This window comes from Toxorhynchites rutilus, chromosome 1 (assembly GCF_029784135.1).
Source record: "Toxorhynchites rutilus septentrionalis strain SRP chromosome 1, ASM2978413v1, whole genome shotgun sequence".
Classification (NCBI taxonomy): domain Eukaryota; kingdom Metazoa; phylum Arthropoda; class Insecta; order Diptera; family Culicidae; genus Toxorhynchites; species Toxorhynchites rutilus.
In genome coordinates this window covers 9,290,682-9,313,582 of record NC_073744.1, presented here as the reverse complement: position 1 = coordinate 9,313,582, position 22,901 = coordinate 9,290,682, and the positions used below count along the sequence as shown (strand labels likewise).

The following is a 22,901-nucleotide window of genomic DNA, read 5'->3' as shown; positions in this document are numbered from 1 at the left end:
TGTGTTTGAATATTTTAACGATCTTTAAAATAAATCGAGTGTGACCGATAAAAAAACGAATTATATGATTTGAACGAAAGGTTATATGATGTTTCTTGGTGTATTTCATTAACGTAACTGACATGTTTGATCTCTTAAAAGTTAAACGTCAACTGAAAAAAGTAATATAAGTTTGTCGTAAAGTAGAAAAAATGAAATATAGAAAATCAATATTTATTGCTGTCTCCTTGTTAGAAAATACGTGCATGTGATTTTCAACATGGCTTAGTTTATAACAGCTTAGTCTCGTTCATAAATTGGAAAACAGCGATACGCCAGCTAACTTCAATGGAGCTGATTAATCGGCCTGTTTGGAATCGCGTTATTTTATCGTTGTCATTCAATCGAGGAGTACTCACATCGGTAATCTAAGTTTGAAACACAGCCATATTGCTTCCTTTATTCATGGATGTTTTTATTACTCTTCACCGATTTGTAGAACTCAATATTCATATATGCATATGAGTGATCGGATTTTACAATTCAATCGAAATCGACTTTTACACTCTTAAATTCGTTCGCCTTGTCGCGAAACAATGGTCAAAATAAGTCATCCGTATTTGTGGTTCAATTTACTCTCTATCTGATCGGCATAATTCCGGAAATAGTTCTAAATTGTTGAAATTTGAATGAAAATTATTATTCGATTTCGTTTGGATGCTAAATTTGTTTTGAATGTGTTTGAATGCTAAATTTTTCGTGTTTATTCCACCCGAAAAACCATTTTGCTTCATAGAAATGGAACACGGAGACAAATGTTGTTTACGTCGAATTGCGTGGCAAGGTTGTCACATTTGCTCAACTCGATTAGACTTGAGCTTGAACAGAATGCAAAATTGCGCTTTTTCCATTAAACAGAATACAACCAACACTATGTGGGGACGAATACGATCGAACTTCATTTTGTGTTTGAACACACGCGCAATGTCATGACAATGCATTGCGCTTTGGCCTGGCTATAACTAAAGCTGTGTCGGCGTTGCTCATGATAGTGTCTCGCAAGTGAATGTATTATTCCTCTCTACTATTCTATCTCTACCTTCGCGTATATGTCGACCATAAATTGTTGGCACAGCTTACGATATCTTGAATTGGCGTTTCTTGACCATGTCAAATCACCATATGATAAACATAAAAATCCATCGAGCGCGCCCTCTGTTTGTTTCGTCGCATGTTCATAAATATTAAATCAAAATGAGAAATGATGTTCATAATGAATTAAGTATCTGTGACGGGGTCTCGTTGGTCTAATGTTTATGCAAGAGATTTTTCGTTAAAGACCCTTCTGACTTGCACTGTAGTCACGCGTATTCTTGAGCTTGCCACTCCAGAATACATTCAAGGCGTATTGTTCGTCATAGAAATCTCAACTATTTACTAATAAAAATGACGCAAGTAGTACTACGTTGAGAAGGCAAACCTTGGGAACGTTAGTGCCATTGAAGAAGAACATAGCGAGGGTCGTATGAACGCAATTCCAGATTATTGTTTTTTCTTCGCATTAAATTTCTCGTGTCACCGTGCTATCATGATTCCAGTAGCGCTTGTGCTTTGGATCTACACACGTGCTCTCCAGCTGATGTTTTATCAGGGTTAATGGCAATAGCGTGATTGTCATTTTGTAATCCGAGCAAATGTGATTTGAAGAATTTCGACAACTCATTGTGCTCATTCAAAAAGGCTTCCAGCTCGTCGGAGATGCTCCCTGCTTTAGATGAATTGATGTTACTTGTGTATTTGTGGATGTTCAATGAAACGGGTGTTAGGCCATCAGTCATTGAACAACTTAAATGAATTCGTTCTGTTGAAAAAACGAACAACGGTTAAATTATTAGAATATTTTTGACACAAAAATAATAAAATCGCAATTAAAAATTTAATTTAAGGTTATATGTATGGTATGAGGTCAATTTTTTGAAAAAAAAATATCCAGATATTTTTTTCTGCATAGAGCCACCCTATTCGGTATTAAATGTATGGTTATCGGTATCCTACCGGTATCATATATAGTTTACAACCTATTCTCATACCTACCAAGTATTTCGAGTATAATTTAATCAAAATCGGTCGAGCCGTTTCGGAGGAGTTCGGTAACAAACACCGTGACACGAGATTTTTATATATATAGATGTAAGGTCTCACTAAATTAAGCTGTTTATCTCTTATTTGTTCAACATATTACTATATTCTTTGTTTGTTTTCCGCTTGCTTGTATCCACTTTGTTAATTTGTATCCCATAAAAAGAACATAAACCTGTAGCCATAATGTGTTACGAAAAGTGCGATTCGTTGAAGTATTTTCGGGTGACCGGTATATAAAACGACCCTGTCCGTTCTCAACAAAAGAGGTCATTGCAAGGCCCAGTCCAGACTGTTGCCGTGGCTAGACCAGCAATCAGGGGCATAGCCAAGGGTCCGTCTGACCCTTGAAGAAAAAGAGAACGAGCCCAATAGATTCACAAATAGTTTCAAATACAGTAAACGTTTTTTTAACCATTTGATGTATCAAAAGAGAAAAAAAACAGATTTTGAGCGATGAAAGAACTCAATTCAAATGCAATTACTACATACAATAACAGTCCTCTGTTAAGATGCCGTTCGTGCCCCTACCAACTTTTCCAACGATTTTCTTCAAAGAGTAATTATGAAAATGGTCATGGTTTGTTCGGTTTTAAAATTTTTCGATTGAAAAAAATCGAATATTCAGGTAGATTTTGCTTGAGTTTACAGTCATCATATTGATCCATTCATAATTTAGGTTTTCTTCAGAATGTTACTATTTCTTGGGGATTTTAAAGATGAACAGCACTCAACACAGAAAAACTTTGCGGTTTGGCGGTTTGGGCCCCTTCGATTCCTTATTAAATGGGGACTTCGTACCCATTACATTAACCTCAGAATAATATTTCGGAAAACGAAAACAAGAAAATAAATTCATAATAGAAATGTGAGGCATTTATGCACATGATGTTTTTAATCACTAGTTATGACCCTCTAGAGCGAACTTGAGTCGTCGCGCTCAGAGTTCAACAGCTCTTAAGCAATGTTAATGCGATCCTGTTTTCGGTCGAAATTGAGGAATTTTGGTACGAATTTCTACCCGTCTCATGTTCAAATCATTGGTAAAAATCGAATAGCATGAGCCAACCGATATGTTTAGGTCCTCAGAAACCTCTCTAACGGCTATTCAACGAATGCCCCATACTATTTTCTTCATTTTTTAACGTTTCCGTCTGATGATGATTTGTTCGGGTGTCCTGCGCGCTTTTCGTCGTTCACATCTTCTCGGTCCTCTGAGATCGTTGCTTCGGTCACAGATAGCTTCACCATACGCCACTGTCAACATTCGGAACGCGTCTGCGCACTTAATTTTGTTTTTCACAAACAAATTGATACAGATTCATTGAAACAATGTTTTTCCAATAGACAGCTGTCAAACTGGACCAGCTGAACATACGCGCCGCTCGGTAAGGCAGTACAAGCCATCGGTCGTACGGACCGATGTTAACATGTTAACCAATTTAATTAGGTTTGGAATATATTGAGTATATATTAGTTAATGTGTGACATCTGTGTAATTAATCTGCTCATATGTGCGCAAACAACTCTGAAGCAATCGTTCCATGGAAAAACTGACTAATTTTTTTTGCATGAGGCTTATCTCAACAGTCTCTTTCTCCGTTCCCCAGTATATTGAACAGTTCCCACTAAACGTCTAATGATTGTAGTTATCCTAAAGATGTAATTGTATCGCTTGGAAGTAACAACCGACGATTATTCTGCCGACCAGCAATCACACAATTAGCGAATAATTATATGCAGCTGCACTTATGCGTTCTCTGTGTGTGGAGTAAAATTCTGGAATCACAGTGCTCGTTTATCGGCACGTTGATCTGTGATCTTCTACGCTTCATCATCGGCACTGGCAAAGTGCAGAGTTTTACACGTTTTGTTTACTTTGCGATTGTAACCCACTTCGCGGATATTGTGCTCTCGAGACTGTTTTTACGAAGCATTGGCAAAAATTAGGACATGTACGATTACAACATTTAATGACTTAATACTTAAGAGGGGTGATGATGTTCGAAAAGTTAAATCATTCGCACAAACGAAGAAAAAAGAAACATTACCAAACCGAAAGAGAACATTTCGCCAAAAAATAATAAACATCGAATAAAAAATGCTAATAAAACTCTGGACGCGCTATGCGTTCCTTCCATTAGCGATCAATGTTTGTTTTTCAATAAAAATTTAATGGACGACTTGCTCCAATTCGCATTTTATCTCTCTCTCGCGCGGTTACCTCCCGTATCAGTGAGGAACGGATTTCTTTTATTCTACGATTAAAATAACCGCGTAGGACCTCCCGCACAGCAAATGATTCATGCACAATTGAAGGTTCACTGCTAATCGGCATAATCTAAGGAAATTCCTCCCCGGGGACGCTCTCGGTAACATAACTCAATTGCTACCGACCGACCACTTGTTGTCGGTCGGTCGGTCGTCGTCAATGGCCGTGACGACGGGGAGATGCAGAAACGGCCAAAGATTGATGGGAGCGATGCTTTTGCGTCATCGTATCATATCGCACTCAATTAAAGTGTGTGGATCTAGTTTCGCTTGGTGGCTTCCTGTAGTGTAGTGTTTCCTTTACGTAGCAACCACGGTCGAACGTTTTCATTCACGAACGGACGAACTGTGTGGTTGGGACTGTTCTTGATTGGCACTAATTCAATTCAATTTGGACCACGAATTGAATCTGCTGCTGCAAATCAGAAGATGGTGCGTTTCCTTCTTACATTGATTCGGGCGGTTGCTTCATAGTAAGGGGGATACGCACGAAATGCAACGACTTGGATTGAATCATCCACGTTGGTAAGCTTGATTGCAGCCATAGCGTCTAGTCGGGACTGGATTATTTGATTCAGGTTGAGTCGTTTACATCGCTCAATTGGCACAAACAGAGTACGAAGACAATGACCAACACGTTGTGTATGGTCTAATATGTCAAAAACTCTTTTTCAATTAGTCAGTGACAGTGATTGTATTTTCACTAGCGCGCGAGTTTCATGCCTAAACTGAGGATACAGCCATTACTCACCAAAGAGAAACCATGCGCTTTTCCCTTTCACCGGCGAATATATGAAGAGACAGTGTGCGCTAGTTGGGAAAAATATTGGTGCGACTGAGTCATACTGTCTTGCACTCTCTTTACTTTTGGGAGTTCTAGTGTGCGAAACCGCACTGCAATAGTTGTTGGAATGGATTTCTCGATGTTGGGCCCTATTGTATAAATCGAATCGAGAATTCGATACAATCACTATCACTATTACACCGAGTGGAATCTGGAATTCAAGGAAAACAGCTCGATTCGTTACTTTTGCTCGAGTGTCCGCGGTGGTGTTGAAGTATTTTGAAACGAGTTTGAAATGTTTCACAAATCACTATAGAAAGGAAGCCAAATCTTTTTTTGAGGCATCTGCTATTAAAATTTTAAATATCTGTATTTCCAAAAATGTAAATATGGTTATGTTTTGGAGAAAACTGATATTTTCTCAACGAATGAAGCTTAATAGGCGTAAGACATGCATTATTTCATGTGTAATAAAAACGACGAACAATTTGCTTTACAAAAAATATAATTATTGGAAAATTAACCGTTTCATGTATTTTCATAACTGCAGTCTACGAAATTCCACAGAGTCACGTATCAATTTCACTTTTTTGACGTAGGACCACGTCTTACATTGGGCAAATCAGAAAACAGGTCGCGTTTTTATGAAATAAAGTGCATGTTAATAAATATTTTTGCTGCGAACGGATTTTAATGATTTGCATACCAATCGAATCGGAAATATTCTAAAATTTGTTTGATATGCTATACATTACAATCACATAGTCTGTATATGGTTTAAATTGATGAAAACTGGAAGCATTCCATTTTCCCATACATTTGTTCTGTCCATTTGTGTGCTTTCCCGAACAGCGCTGTCAAAAACGAGCAACTCATGTAGCCGCTAGAAAAGAAACATAGTCGGGGACGAGAATCGTTGGATTTGTTGAATGGCGATACAAGGAAGATGTCTCTCGTTAAATACTCAGTGCAGTGCGTGCATTGATATGAAGAAACAAATTGCGACATATGACCAATTAGTGTATTGTTCTCGCAAAGGCAATAAAGAATCGTTGCTTCTCGAAATTATTCTTCAAAATCACGCAAGCCTTTGAATCTTTTCAGGGTCCCCAGAACTTTTTTTGTTCCTACTGAAATGTGTTCCCTTACAGAGACATCAAAACCAAGCTGCCTGGGGGAAATCGGCATTACAAATACATGAAAGTAGGGGGAGCTTCTGTTCCTACCGAAATGTGTTCCCTAATTAAAACCAAATCATTATCGAAGAATTTAACGATATAATTCTTCAAACATATCCAAAATCAACAGATAGCCTAACGGAATCCTACGTCAACTATGCGGTCGTGTCTCGGACACAACCCTCCTGTGATTTTTTTTCAAAGGGGAATTGGTGATAGAATGTTTGAAGCAGTGGCGAAAATATTCACGTTCACGAGACTCAGATACGGTGAATTTCAGCCTACTGCGTGTTAGTGAAAATCAAAGCATAAAATTTAAAGTCAACCAATTGAGAGTGAAATCGAATAATGGTAAGGGTAGCACATTCATCACCTAAAATTGTTTCTGGTGACTTCGGCATTGAAATGTATAGTATAACTCTTTGACTATGTTTTATGAATCTACTCCCGATTGTCCGGAAACTACATACACCCCCAATATATGATAATTTGTGGCACTGGTTTGAAGTATAAATCACGTTCCACATAAAGGTTCAGCGTTGCGAAGATCTATTTTTTTTATAATACCGAGACAATGAATTTTTAACATATATTTTATATTACATCAGTCTAATATGGGTACAGTAAGTAACCGCATTTCTTCGTACATATCCGTCTGCTTTTTCATCAAATCATTTCGTTCTTTTACTAATTCTCTGCGTTTTTGGCGTCGTGAAGTATAATATGAAGGTGTTCTATGTATCAAGCCTGTTTCATCTATGACATCGTTGTACATTGTTGGAGAAATAATGTTTTCTGATGTTTCGCCGGGGTAATTACTTTGTATTGCGCATGCTGTAGGAAAGTTACCTACATTCTCGTTAATATCAGTACTTTCATCACACCCGAATGGTTTGCCTGCCGAATTTATGTTGACTGAGATGTTCAGCAGAGCATCGATTTCTTGTTGTAGCGTCGTCAATTGTTAATTGTATTGTATTCCCAAAACTTTGATGCAGTTTCTTGCAATTCAATATACTGTTTTTCCACCTAATTGGCCAAATATTTTACAAAAAATGTTTTTCGATGTTTTTTACTCAAAATAAAACAGACCGAAACAATTTTTTACAATTTTTTTTTCGATGCGGGTAATATGGACATATAGTGGGGGTAATATGGACAGGTTTGTAATACATGAAGCGTAGAGGTTTATCGATCGCGAGAGGAATAATTTTAATCAACCAAGGTCTGAACTCATGACGAATGTCCGTTAAATGATGAAAAAATCGAATTAATCAACCTAGAAGTGATATCGTGCTTTTCAGCAGTATAAACGGGAAGACCCTCAACAATTTTGCTTTTGGTTCCAGTTAGCTTCTAAACAGTCCACATTCGGCGATTTAATTTCCATTTATAGACGCAGGGCATTCCTTAGGAAAAGATTAAACAGACTTTTCACAGTCCATCTCACTCCCACTGGCAACTGTCCGCTTTACCCCACCAGTACAATTATTTCAATAATTTAAATTTTCCACTTAAAAATTAATTTACTTTTCCGCACATACCTAATATTGCTTGTCTGTTAACTCAAAAACCGAAATATAACCATCAGCGAAAAATGCTTAATATCGAAGCAGCTAAAATTATATCATCACGCGGAATCATGTATGATTTTCAGTTTTTGTTTCCCTTTTCCACTTTTCATCAGTATTCATTGCCATAAGGGTGGCTTAAACACTATAGAATAACATGTAGAAGATGTTCTCATTAACAAAAATCTGAAATTCAAAATGTAACTATTCAAATCAACCACCTGTCCATATTACCCCCATTGTCCGTATTACCCGCGGTTCCCCTACGTTTGTATGTACGTTTGTAACTTTGTCTGTAGCGTTTTTCCGCATTAATATAAATTTGACCCCCTTCCTGTTGACCGATTGATAGGAAATCTGGAACACAGCTTTATCTTTGCAGTCATTATAAAACTACGTATTCCATGACCTTGAAAATCCAAGATGGCGGCCGCCACAAAATGGCGGATCACATATTTTCTCAGAATTCCATCAATATGGGTATCAAATAAAAGATTTGGATTAGTAGAACACATTTATTCATGAAAAATGCAATTCCAAAATGGCCGCCACCACAAAATGGCGCCATATAATTATTTTTCCAAAATCCCATCAATATGGGTATCAAATGAAATGGCTTGACTAGTAGAATACAGTTATTTGTGAAAAATGCAAATTCAAAATTGCGGCCGCTACAAAATGACGGATTATATATTTTCTCAGAATTTCATCAATATGGGTATCATATAAAAGGGCTTGATTAGTAGATCACATTCATTTATAAAAAAGGCAAATCCAAAATGGCTGCCACCACAAAATGGTGCAATATATATATATTTTTTAAAACCTCATCAATATGAGTATCAAATAAAAGGGCTTGACTAGTAGAAGTTATTATATAAAGTTATTTATATAATTTTACTGCCATACAAATTTCTTCATAATTCAAGAACTAATCCAGCAAACTGAACCAAATTTGGCATGTGGTGGTTTTAGGGGGCAAGAAACATTTCTGAGGTGGTTCAACACTCCGCCCATCTCTCTGGGGTGGGGGGAGGTGGTGTGCTGCCATAGAAATGAAATACAAATTTCTGAATTACTGGAGAATTAATCAAGCAAACGAAACCAAATTTGGCATGTGGAGGTTTTCGGATGCAATAAATGTTTCTATAATGGTTAGACTCTCCTCCCGCTCTCTAAGGGTGGGCTGTCATACAAATGAAACACAAATTTCTGCATAACTCGAAAACTAATCAAGCAAATGGAGTAAAATTTTGCATGTGAAGGTTTTACGGGGCACGAAACGTTTCTATGGTGAATACACTCCTCTCTCCTCTCTAAGGGGGGCTGCCATACAAACGAAACACAAACTTCTGCATAACTCGAGAACTAATCAAGCACAATTTGGGATGTGAGGGTTTTTGGGTATGAGAAATGTTTCTATGATGGTATGACACCCCTCCAAACATGACAATTGAAAATTTTCGGAAAACTCTGAAGGAAAAAGGGAACATTCGGAAAATTTAATTCCCATATGTTCTACAATTACATAGTGACAAGCGCTGTTCGTCCATTTGATGTTTGCGCTAGCGAAATTGATCTTTGTTCGAAACTGGAAATGGATTTTTATGTGATGAAACACACTCCTATATCTTCTTCTATCTATACCAAAAACAAAGGATCGCCAGATGTGTTGATAAGAGCAGGACTCGGGGAAGGAATTGTCCGATTTAGAGCTGTCTTTATTCTATCATATTTTCTGTATAAAAATATTCCATGTAACGGAGAAACATGTTATTTGCAAGTGGTTGGAAAATCTTGAACGAGAATTGAGTCTGAAAATATTCTGATATTATAATGATGAGTTTTGTTAGAAATACTAGAAATTTTATAGTAAAAGGTAAATTCAACGGGGTCGATTAAAAGATCAATCAATGAACAGTTCTGCGATTGGACTCATGAACTTGCTCATAGTAAGTAAACGTGAATGTTCGAAGGTATTGATAACAAAACACAAATTTTGGGCGGGACGAAGTTTGTCGGGTTAGCTAGTGTATAATGAAATAAAGGCAAAAAACTCATCAAAGTAATATACGATAATTACCAATACCGAACACAATTATCAATTTTTCTAATTAATAAAAACTTGTTACTTTACTATAGAGAAAACATATTTGAAACGGAAAATGTAATTTTCTTTTATGATTTTTACTTTCTGAGTGTTTATTCAATCCAATGCGAATTTTAATTGGACTAACAACACCTATACTATAATATTAGGCTGTCAAAAAAGTCCTGCGGTATTTCCGCGAGGTGTCGTTGTAAGCGCGTAGTTCTAGTTGTATTCATTGTATCGAGTCATACTATAGTATCCTATAGCCATACCCGATACAGTTTCCATTTCCACCGCACAACGATGGTTTCAACGTTTTAGTTATGGTGTAGAGGTCGTCGGAGATGCGCCACGCTCCGGAAGGCCTGTCGTCGAAAATTGCGACAAAATCGCTGAATTAGCCGAGAAAGACCGGCATAGTAGCAGCTGTAGCATCGGCCAAGAGCTGGGGATAAGTCATCAAACCGTTATTAACCATTTGAAGAAGCTTGGATTCACAAAGAAGCTCGATGTAAGGGTGCCACACACGTTGACGCAAAAAAAACATCTTTGACCGTATCGACGCATGTGAATCGCTGCTGAATCGCAACAAAATCGACCCGTTTCTGAAGCGGATGGTGACTGGCGATGAAAAGTGGGTCACTTACGACAACGTGAAGCGCAAACAGTCGTGGTCGAAGCCCGCTGAAGCGGCTCAGACGGTGGCCAAGCCCTCATTAACGGCCAGGATGGTTCTGCTGTGTGTTTGGTGGGATTGTCAAGGAATAATCTATTATGAGCTGCTTCCCTATGGCCAAACGCTCAATTCGGACCTGTACTGCCAACAACTGGACCGCTTTAAGGTAGCACTCATGAAGAAGAGGCCATCTTTGATAATTAGAGGCCGCATTGTCTTCCATCAGGACAACGCCAGGCCACACACTTCTTTGGTGACGCGCCAGAAGCTCCGGGAGCTCGGATGGGAGGTTCTTTTGCATCCGCCGTATAGTCCGGACCTTGCACCAAGTGACTACCACCTGTTTTTGTCCATGGCGAACGAGCTAGGTAGTCAGAAGTTAGCCACAAAAGAGGCCTGTGAAAATTGGCTATTCGAGTTTTTTGCCAATAAGGAAGCGAGCTTCTATAACAGGGGTATTGTGAAGTTGGCATCTCGTTGGGAACAAGTCATCGAACAAAACGGCGCATATTTGACTTAAAACAGATGATTGTAACTAATTTTATGAACAAATGAAAATTAAAAAAAAATACCGCAGGACTTTTTTGACAGCCTAATATATGTGGAGCATATGGGAAATCACTTTTCCTAATATTTCTTCACTTTTCCAATTTTTCTCGCCGTATAAACACAACTGATACCATATACAATTATACACTTACACTTGTGCTAAATTTTTCACGATACACGATCGGTATTGATATGAAATTTCACGAAGCAACCGACATTAAAGTACCAAATTTAAATTTTATATGCTAGAATTAATCGTATCACTCATCTTACTAGCAATATAAAAATGCCCCCGACTTGCATTTATTTGCAATGCCGATTTCCCCCAGGCAGCTTGATTTAGGTCTCTGTTAGAAAACACATTTCGGTGGGAACAAAAGCTCCCCCTACTTTTATGTATTTGCAATGCCGAATTCCCCCAGGCAGCTTCTTTCTTTCTTTTTAAGAGGCTTTAAACTTTGCAGTTCATTCGCCTCTAATGAACCCCAGGCAGCTTGGTTTTGATGTCTCTGTTAGGGACCCGTCGCATGTGTCGTCTATTTCGAAGTGGGTATTTCCGTTAGGATTGGGGTTGAGATTTTTCAATTGTTCGATAGTTAGTTTCATGACTTATATTATTTTCTTCAACATAAAAAATTGTTATGGAGTGCCGAAATCGATTGACGCAAAAATTTCACCAATCCATCATGAAATTGGACAATTTTCACGATGTGCTCGATTTTCGATTTTCAATTTGTACCCCAATGTTCCCTATAGATGTAATCCTACGTCAAAAAAACTAAGATGATTTTTTAAACGAAAAGCGCAGATTTTATTATGACAAGTTTCGAAAAATACAATTTGTTGTGTTATGATACGTATATGTATATGATACGAAATATATGTTAGGGATGTGGAAAAATAATCTTTAGAAATTTTAACTTATTTGGAATTTCGAAGAGTAAAAGTAAGAAGTCAGTTGTCACGTCTTGTCCTAGGTTTACAGAGGTTTACAGCGCCCAATTGGTACAAATAGAGTACGAAGACAATGACCAACGCGTTGTGTATGGTCCAATATGTCAAGAACTGTTTTTCAATTAGTCAGTAGCATACGTTGAAACTTAGGCTAATTTTAAATTACCCCAATTCGGAGAACTGCACTCATTCCGCAGACCGGACGTGCGATCATCATGAAAACGTCAAACAAATGTTCGCCAATAATAACATTCTGCCGTCCGGTGAAGGCCAACCCGAAGAAGGGAAATCAACAATTAGAAAATCGAAACCGAGCGAAGCAAAATTGAACAAAGAGAATGAGTCTTGTCATCACCATCAGAGTTGCACAAATAACGAGCAGCGAAGAATTGTTGGCGCCGCGCTATAGTTGACTTTTTCTCTCTTATATTTGTTCCCAATTGGAATAGATAAACACTGTTAATCATATAAACCATTACGTAAATGCTCTATATTGAGTCCACTTTAAAGCAATCCCTGCTTCTGCAAATCAAGATACACTTTCTTGCTCAGGATGTTTCCACGGGAATCCTCAAACTCCTCCTCGTTCGCTGGAACCCACATCTTCGAGAAGGTTTGATCCTTCACCTTGTCCCACAAAAGTAGGGCATCCTCGATTTTCGTAATATTCGCGAAGTGGGCTGTGTTTGGTATACCCAAGCATCGCATGCCGTGAGCGTGTCTCCACTCGGAAAAGTGATTCTGGAAGGCCTTCGGCCCGTTGTACTTATAATTACCGCAGATTTCACATTCATACGTGAAGTGCAGCTGGTGCAATTTATACAACCAGTAAGGAATCGGTTTTCCGTCGTACCCGAGCGGGAGATTCTTCGGATTGTACGGAATTCCATCGTCATCATCCGATTCCACCTCATCCATGCTGTCCTCGTCGCTCTCATCCAGCGTATAACGCGCCTGCTTCCGCTGCAAATTGATCTTCGTCTCATAGATCTGATCGTCCACCAATTCCGACAGCTTTGTAATTTTGTACTCAAGTAGCGCAATGTCCTTATCCTTTTGGTTAAACATAAGTCGCTTGCGCTCATTTTCCTTGTTCTTGTCCTCCTTGCAAGCGAACAAACGCTGGGCACGTTCCTCCAGTGTGCCGCCGCACTTCATACCCATAGCCTGCGTGAAACAAAATCCTAAAATCAAGCTTTCATCAAGCAATAAACATTCACTCACCTGAAGCGCCGATTTTAAACGATCCAAACCGAAATACGTCAAATCCTCCCACTTGGCAAACTCGTTCAAATTTATCATCGCGTCGTCGTCCACATCCTTCATCCGCTCCCACCCAGGCACCTCACCATTTTTCCACAAATCCTCAAACTGCAGCTCGTTCCGTTTCACCGTATGTTCCAGCTCGAAAAACAACGGCCGGCTCCTCGTGATAAAGCTATACAGATAATCGTGCAGCAGTTCCAAATACTTCTTGTACTTCAAATTCTTCTGCTTCCGCGGAACATCCGAGAATCGGTTGAACTCCGACAGATACGTAATGTAATCGATTTTATCTATCGCCTTCAGATTGATATAATTGTCGTAGCACTCGTGCAAATCCAAATACTGCCCGTAGTTCTCCACATCGCTAAATTTGACAACCTCCGCCAGGTACGCGGAATCATTAAGCTGCTCGCGCAACTTTGAAAATTCAATCGAAGCCGGAACGGCCACATTGTTGCCATGATTCTGGTGAAATTCCACCAGCGAGTTAAACTGGCTGTAAAACTCCTTAAACTCATTCACGCTCATGTTGGTGATCTCCTGCTTCCGCTCGCCGTCCTTGTCCTGGTACAGCTCCAGCAGCGACTTGCTGCAGCTCTGATATCGCTCGAGATAAATCTTGATCCGGTGATCGGCAAGAACCTTCTCTTTGGTCTGTCAAAACAAAACATCCGTTCACAAGAGCTCAACAACAAACAACAATCGCTAACTTACGGTTTTTTTCGGCATCTGGAGCTCCTCGGACATGGCCATCACTAGCCGGTCGCACTCCTCGTGCAGTCGACGTTGAATTTCGAATATTGTTTCCATTTTTTCACACGATGTTTTCTGAACAAATGTTTTTATGCGATTTAACTTTGGAGAAAAACGAAACGCGATGCAAAAGGTTTGACGGGTTTGACAGTTTGACTCGGAGTGATGACAAATGGATGAACTCGCACTGCAGAGAAGAAGCGTCGTTCATTCGGATCGCATCAAGCGGGAGAGCGGTGGCTAAATATACGGAGCGAGGTACTGAGCGATTGCAGCGCACCGCATATTTGAGTTTGGGTACCTCTGATGTGGACAGTGGGACAAACGGTTTGTTATTGGTTAACAGAATAAGTTTACTCGTGACATTCCGAGTTTTATTTTGATGTTGAGATGTTGAGAGATTTCCATGAAATTTATTTAATGTTGTGTACTTATATTTGTTTTTGATATTTCTAATGCGTTTTATATAGAGAACAAATCGAGGTGGGATACAAGTATTTCATCTTATTTTCAATGTGTACTAATTTTCCAATGATCGCAAGGCCAGATCGCTGAGGAAAGAAGACAACGTTGTGTATTTTTTGGAATCAGTGAGGTTTAATCGACTTTTAGAACGTTATCGAAAACAATTGACATGATTGAACCGTACTCTGCGCCAAAAATGACCCGAATATCGGAAAAGACAACACAAAGTGATTACGCCTCGTCACAGAGAGCAAGACCGACCAGAGAACCGGTTTAGGTACTCAAATGGGTTCAAATGCCGCATGCGTCTTATTCGCTAGACTTGGCTTCTTCTGATTACGATTTTTCTGAATCAGTGTCTGTAAAGAGTCATGAAACTTGTAGTGTTTGAGTGCAACTATAATTCTTTCATCTGCAATTAGAATTTATTCAATCTTTATATTTCTCTACCGTTTGATGCAAAGAGAAAAACTCAAACTTTCCACTACATTCTGTCTGGCAGAAGTCAGAGTGTTTATAACACCGAGGACACTGTCGTGTAATGGCGTTACTGCTAAAGGTGGCCGTACACTGTTTGTCCGGAGGTCGAATATTTGTCACTTTTTGACAGATAAAGTTTGTTTTGAAATTTGTACAAACACTATTTTATTTTCCACTCTTCAACTATCAACAGTGGCAAACAATGTCAAACATCGAACATGGAAAAAATTCGACTGAAATATTTCAGGTAACCTGACCATGTACCGACAGGTTTGACGAACAGGCCGAAAAAATATTTTAGGCATCCAAGCGTGTCGTGTTTTGTATCGAATATATTTCCATCAAGCAAATAAAATTTTATCTGTCAAAAAAGTAAAATATTCGGCTTTGGTCAAACAGTGTATGAGCACTCTGAGGTCGAGGACAAAGCGAACGCAATGCGATGCGAGCGCGGGCGCGGGCTCGTTTGCGGGAAAGCTTTTTCGTTCACGAATGCGAAATCGAATGCAAACCGCCCGGACCTGACATAGGCTGATGTCACATTAGGCGGATTTGCCGCCGCGGATTCCGCGAGTAAAACCGCAGCGGAGGATCTACAGTGTATTGTGAATGAGCCATGTCACACATAGCGGGGCGGTTTTCAAATGGAGAAAATAACCATCGCTATATCCGCGGCGGCGAATCCGCCTAATGTGACATCAGCCATAGTAAACGCGATGCGGATCTCGATGAGGCAAAACTGTTTGTGGAGTGTTGGTTGGTTGCCAGACGATCTTCATAAATATCTTCACAATCGAACTCATCGAACGAAAATGAAAATTGATTTGTTAACTTATTATTTTCGTTTTGTTCGATAAATCATATAACTTTATTCTAATTAACATAATGCCTATAATGAAAACGTAACGTTAAGGGCTTGCCATTTTACATTTTCACAGATAAAAACGATCTCACAATTCAAATGTTTACAAAATGAAGACATGCTATCATATCTGGCATCCTTGTGCTGGGTTGTTAACATGATGGAGTGAAATGAAACATTAAAAAACGCGTGATCTCAAGCGACCAGTTTGTTATAGCACGCGATGAGCTCCAATTAATCGCTTCGCATCGCATTACCAGTAATTATATTCATTAAAGATTCACTTCTATCCACATTATAAATATTCATCAACCCTACACAATCATTTCCATTATCATCACTTTCCTACAGTATTGTTATGGTCTCTAATTTAACATGTACACTTGTATGTTTATATATTAAACCAAAATTACGCATCAAATGAAAATTTGTAGAACTACGATATTATTGCATAAAATATTTTGTTGCTTATTCACTCATACTCATGGGTGGACCTTTATAGCATACCAAGGTAACTGGATATGAAAAATGATTCACGACAACGAAGCCTGTTTTGACAACTTGTAGGAGTGCAGCAACTCTAGCACTCATATCGGTGGAAGAAATTAATGGTGAATTCGTTTTTGTTCAGTTCCAACCCAAGTGCCACACTAACTGCGGTCAAAACGTTTTTTTATTCACTCAGTTTCAACCCAGTTTCGCACTAGGTTCACCCCGAAGGCTGCTAGTTTCGCAATGAGATGTTTCACGGGTTCGCACTCGGGTTCACCAATACAACTATACTGAACTGTCATGTTCCGAGTATTGTTTTGGAAAATCTAACGAAAAGACTATGGAAATGGAAAAATTACTGCTTTTGTTTTTTATTATTGAAATCGTCATCCAATTCGGATTTTGATTTTGAGGAATATATTCGCGTAGACGGCATTAAGCTTCGTGTGCTTTCATTGGGAGGCGAAAATAATGATGGATATTCAGGTGGAATGAACATGCTTTCAAAATCAAAATTATGAATGAAAATTTACTTACACGTATCGAATATTTATTTTATGTGATGAAATAAGAGTTTTTTTTCCCGAAATTGCAAGAATAAAATGAACGAAAACTGTGCCTGATGATGATTTTATATTACAATAGTAATTATTTGTGGAAAAAACAGGAGTGCATCGACAAATGGTTAAGTGAGTGTCAGGACTACATGTGTTAGGTATTCAAACAATATGAAAAAAAATGTTTAGAATAGCATATTTTGAGGATTCAAAATCCCATTAGCAATTATTTTCATTGATCTTTTGACGACTAAAAACTGTTTTAAAAAACTGAGTTATTTTAATGATTTATGCTTGCTCCACTTGTTCAAAACGTTTCTAGATGTCGACGCCGTACTTTGTGGTCCTAAAATGCATTAAGCCCACCTTGTTTTATCCACCGTTATTAATTAAAGACCGTTAGCGATGGTTTCTTCACCTCCGCTTAAGATTTAAGCGAGGCTTAACGGCAAGTTAAGTCTCGCTTAACTTTTTTCCCATTTCTTCACCTCCGCTTAACGGCTAAACCAGGGTTTAATAAAGCCTGGCTTAGGCTAAGCGTCGCTTATCTTAAGCGGTGGTCTATGACCGCTTAACGCCGTTAAGCGGTCGATTTTCAGTTTTTGCTTTTCTTCACTGTTGTGCTTTGGTAGTAGTAGCAGATATTTTTTCAGCCATTCAACTAGTATTAAAAACGATTTTATACAAAATGTCTTGTTCTCGTAATTGTGTTTGGGATACATATTATTGGAGATTTTTAGATGATGATGAAGAAAATAGTGAACAATACGGCGAATTACTATTAGCACGTCGTCAATATAAAATGCGTGTTCGAATAAATATTGATAATTGGGACGATCTGGATTTCTTTATGAGATTTCGTCTTCAGAAGAGTACGGTCATGATGATACTGGATATCATACAACCTTCTTTAGAAATCGATGAGACAAGGTAGAAAATATAACCTGTATTGCAGCGTATCTGAAAGATATAATTCTTACATCCTTTGTATCTATGTTTTGCAGATCGCGTTATATTCAGCCATTAGTACAATTATTGGTGGCTCTTCGATTCTACGCACTAGGGTCGGTGCAGATAGCCGTCGCTGATTTTGCTGGTATTTGCATTTCTTCTGTGTGTCGTATCATTACATCTTTAATAACTCTTCACTGAAGATGCAGCTTGAGCGAGGAGATTATGGACACTTTATAATCGTAGGCGATTCCGGGTATCGTAATACAAAATATCTGGCAACACCGTTTCTTAGATGTGAAACCGCAGCCGAAAATTTGTATAACGAAAGTCAAATACGTACTCGTAATGTTGTGGAGCGATCATATGGTGTTTGGAAGCGACGATTTCCAGTACTTTCTTTGGGAATGCGTGTAATAATTTCTACAGTACAGCTAATAATTGTTGCATGTGCAGTGTTACATAATATAGCAATCGATGCCAAAGAGGAGGTTCCACCACCAGAGATAGAAGGATTTGAAGAAATATTAGCTGCAACAGTGGTTCCGAACGCTTCAAACACAGAGATAAATGATGCAGGTTGTGTTCGCGATCACTTGGTTCAAAACTATTTTGCTCAACTGTAAAAGGATCTTACGTAAATAAAAGACTTGTGTTTATATTCATATACATCAAACTTTAATTGTTGTCATCGTTTATTATTAGTAGGTATATACCTGATTCAGTCACTTATTGAACCAGAACTGTTCGTGGTTGTTTCCGTATTATTTCCGATGGAATTGTTCAACAATTTAATCCGAAGCGCATGCTCCTCCCTCATATGCTGATAACGAAGCTGCTCCATTTGTAGCTTTATTTTGTCGGTTTGAAGATTGATGTGAGCCGATTCCAATTCAGTTCTTCGTTTTTGGACATCGAGACGATGAACCTCCTCCATCATCTCTTCATTGCGTTCTAAAATTTTCTTTTTAAGGTCCTGCTCAATGGTCTTCTGGCGCTTCGATTTTGCCTGAAGGAGATTACTTTTCGGCCGTTTGAGCATAGCGGGGCTGTATTTGTCCCATGTATCACCAGATTTTGGGACAGAACTCGTACTTTTGCTGGGACTCGCTAGTTGATCTCGATCATCACCGGTTGATCCTTCAATGTGATCACTTTCGATCACTTTATCACATGCAACCTCATTGTTGATAGCAGATCTAGAATCGTCATCTAGATATTCAACCTCATAACCATCGCTCGTTGCTGCTTCCACTTCAGCATGAGGCTCTATCTGAGAATCTATCTCGGGCTCAATCAATGTTGTGGATTCTTTTGGCGCAGCAGCAACGGTTTCTTCATCATCATCATCGTCGCAAAGAGATTGAAGTCCATCGACAGACAACGCGATTACTTCTCGTAGCTCAGCCATCGCTTCTGATTTTGGCCGCCATTCTTCAGGGCCTCGACCGCCACCAGTGGCTCTACGCGATAATGTCTCCTTTGAAACCGCCTGACGGATGTTCTTTTTTATATTTTCATATTTCTTTTTGAGTACTGTCAGCGTTCTCACCTGTTTGATAAAATTGATAAAAAAAAATATTTGTATTGATAGAGCCATAACCCGATCATAAATATCATAATGCTTTGAATGCCCACGCATAATAACAGGGATAGTTTCGGCAGCCCAATATCAATGAGAGTTGAATCAAGTTGAATTAGTTTTAGATAACATCAATCCTACTTTGATTTGATCAGTAGTGTATCCAGGGGGAGGGGCTTAAGGTCAAAACCTCCCCCAGAGCCTAAAATTTTCATTTACATCCTCTTTTTAAAATTTGTTCGACACAAATCCTCCCTAGACCGAATTTCTGGCTACGCCACTGAACGATGAATAAAATCTGGTTTGCCGCGCTACCACTGTGTCACTCTGTCGCTGTCATTGTGCTTGGGCCTTAAAAAGGTCTGGCTCGCATTCGAAGTATATTCAAAATTTACAGATTGCTCAAACTAAAATCGTGCGTAACGAAGAAACGCAAATTTACTTGTGAATAGCACACGAAGTACTATTATACTTACCGTATTGAGGCAGCTCGTATTGAACTCTCTAGTGATTTCCTCCCACATGCGAACTTTATCGTCGTTCCTTTTAACGTCGCTGACCTTGCATTCAATTACGTCTTTTCTATTCAATGCTAATCTCAGCAGCAATTCTTCTTCCGCATCTGTGAAATTAATCGAGCGGACTCGCTTTTTGTCTCCGAGTTTCGGCGTCATTTTACTTTACCTTTTTGTTCAAAGTCCCAACGAGTTGTTAAAAACAGAAAAATAGATTCAATTCTTCTACTACTGACACTATCTCATAAGAGCCAAAGTCTTATTTATAAAAATGACTGTTTCCTGGTGTTATGTGTTGAGAAATATGTATATCTCAAGGAAACATTCATCATTACTGTGAAAAGAAAAACACATGCTGTTGCATAGAATTGATGAGTAAAGTTAAAAAAAACATAACAACATGGAAAATCCATGAAAATCATTTATTACATTTACGAAATTGGCCCTCATTAATGATCAATGTCGAATTTCTCGATTGCGTATCACATCAAAACAATCATCGTCGGCTTAAAGTGACAGGTCAAATGGAAAAATAGGGCGACCAAACGGGAAATATACCTAAGCGCGGCTTACGGTAAGCGAGCCTCTCAGATTGCTAAACCGGGGTGAAGAAATGTAATTTTTTAAGCCTCGCTTAAATGTGCGGCTTAACGTTAAGCGAGGCTTACCGTAAGCCAGGTTTAACGCGTTAAGCGGGGCAGGTGAAGAAAACGGCCCTTAGTCTTATTTGAGTCAAGGCGCCTAGAAGTATATACTAAGGTGGGCCAACTTGCTAAAACCACTCTTCAGCCATCTTGGAAGTCTACTGTATTTTGTTTGTAAACAAAACACAATACGCTATTGCCGAAGCTCGCTCGTGATCAGTCTGTCTCTTTCACGCTACAAGCAAATAATTCCCCTTCTACTTTCTTCCGTGCTGTTTTCATATACCGCTCCCCTAACCAACTTAGTGACGAAACGGCCTCACCTAGTAACGACGAACCGATATCAGAAAATCCAGATTTTCGTCATTATTGCCACTTTGTGCAATTAATCGATCATTTTAAAAGTCGTCCTGTTGATCAAATGTCATAACGAATGATCGTGTAAGGGCCGATTAATGTGTGTTGCAGAGTTGTGGCTACACTGAGAGAAATAATTAGTAAATATGGCGATTTTTTAGTAAATGTTAACAATCTATATTTATTATCTGCCGTACTAAAAAATGTATATGACAAACAGAACCATGGTTCATAAGCCCAATATCTGCTACATTTTCTCGGCGAAAATACAGGTGCTAGAATTATATTAAAACTCTTATCTACGAATTGCCTAATGGCAACAATAAAAATGGTTAATACGCGCCTTTCTAGCCAGTTTTCAGATATGACCACATTCAAGTTTACTTGTGTTATCGAGTAAAATGTACTAATCTCTGGAGATGTGGGCTCAACGTGTTAAAAGTGCTACACCTAAGTTAAGATTTTAATCACTGTTGTCAAATACTTCAGAAAACTAAACGGAATGCCCGAACGGCCCGAACGAAATCATGTAAACAAAAACAACGAAAATGAATTGACAGATACGCGAATGAACACCGAGACGGTGGTAATTCATCCTTTCGCTCACCTAGAAATGAACCTCTAAACCGCCTTCAAGAAAAGAGTAGGTGACTACGACCTGACTATGAGCATCTCACGTCATTCACGGCGTGGAATAAAGGGGAATGTTTGCATTATCAAAGGTATTTGGTAGGTTTCTACTGAGAATTTTCTCTAAGTGTAAGTGGTTGTAGCATCTCCCCGCGACTAACCCGCGAAGTATTCCTCCAAGCGCTTCGAAAGACGGCTGGCTGGTCTAGAAGACTTCACATGTACTGGCTGAACTTTTTCTTTAATGGAAACTGTTGAGTCAGTTCGATTAGTTCGTCTAGTCGTGTTCAGTTCGAAGAAATGGTTGTTGTCTAAACGGTCACCCTCTTTGATCCAATTTATTTCAGCAATGGTTGATGGTTCATTTGCAATGTGAGCTTCCGTCCACGTAGCATGTGACGGAACGTCGTTACTGCGAAGATTAGGGAAGATTATCTTGCTCTCCGATGAGTGGATGATACTGAAAATTTACTACTGAAGTATTTGCATGATAGTGCTTACCAGGTACAAAAAATACATTCCTGCATCGTGAAAGTGGATATATTTCAAGAATCCCAAACACAAAAGATAATGACTCGGATAGTGTTGTGCTTCAAAAACGACTGAATTATCAAAAACGGCAACACGAAGTGATTTTTTCAGATCACAATACCCCGTCACACCTAGCAAGACTGACCCGAAAAACGGTTGAACCAATCAATTGGGATCAACTACCGTATGCATCTTGTTCACCAAACATGACTTCTCCGATTATCATTTGTTTTTTAATCGATGGGACACGCACACTCACTGAGCAGCACTTCAATTCATACGAAGATGGTTCGATGATTTTTTTTTCTCTATTATAGTGACTTTCAACACATTTCGGCTGGTTCGTCATTTTTACTTCCATTTTTGGAAGAATGTCGGGAGTGAGAATTGAACTCGTGATCTCTGCGTGAGAGGTATGCATGTTACCACTGCGCCAGATCGCCTCCACGGTTCGATGATTGGTTTGGATCAAAAAACTTGTTTTTTTGTGAGGCATTCTCAAATTGCCCAATAGATGGGAAAAATCTACTGCTGTCAATTGCCATTACTTTGAATAACATATTTTTAACCATTCAAGAATAATAAATTTGTGCTTTTTATGAAAATAAAATCCGGTTTCATTA

The 22,901-nt window shown here is 38.8% G+C and overlaps 3 protein-coding genes across 9 annotated transcripts in view; 1 reads left to right on the top strand and 2 right to left on the bottom strand.

Annotated features, from left to right (window-relative positions):
* LOC129763418 (uncharacterized) overlaps positions 1-22,901 on the top strand; it is a 151,902-nt gene that overhangs the window by 100,490 nt on the left and 28,511 nt on the right. The window lies entirely within an intron of this gene.
* Positions 12,564-14,364, bottom strand: LOC129763420 (splicing factor 3A subunit 3). The gene is made up of 3 exons (XM_055762478.1): positions 14,174-14,364; positions 13,418-14,113; positions 12,564-13,360 (listed from the first exon to the last, which is right to left on the bottom strand). The coding sequence occupies exons 1-3, from the start codon at positions 14,267-14,269 to the stop codon at positions 12,698-12,700; spliced, it is 1,455 nt and encodes a 484-aa protein (XP_055618453.1). The 5' UTR covers positions 14,270-14,364; the 3' UTR covers positions 12,564-12,697.
* Positions 18,532-21,000, bottom strand: LOC129763421 (myb/SANT-like DNA-binding domain-containing protein 4). 2 transcript variants are annotated; one of them, XM_055762479.1, is made up of 2 exons: positions 20,078-20,435; positions 18,532-19,571 (listed from the first exon to the last, which is right to left on the bottom strand). In XM_055762479.1, the coding sequence occupies exons 1-2, from the start codon at positions 20,273-20,275 to the stop codon at positions 18,741-18,743; spliced, it is 1,029 nt and encodes a 342-aa protein (XP_055618454.1). In that variant the 5' UTR covers positions 20,276-20,435; the 3' UTR covers positions 18,532-18,740. The 2 variants fall into 2 exon arrangements, 1 of the variants encoding a protein (XP_055618454.1); XR_008740918.1 differs by lacking the exon at positions 18,532-19,571 and adding an exon at positions 19,686-20,008 and having other exon boundaries at positions 20,078-21,000.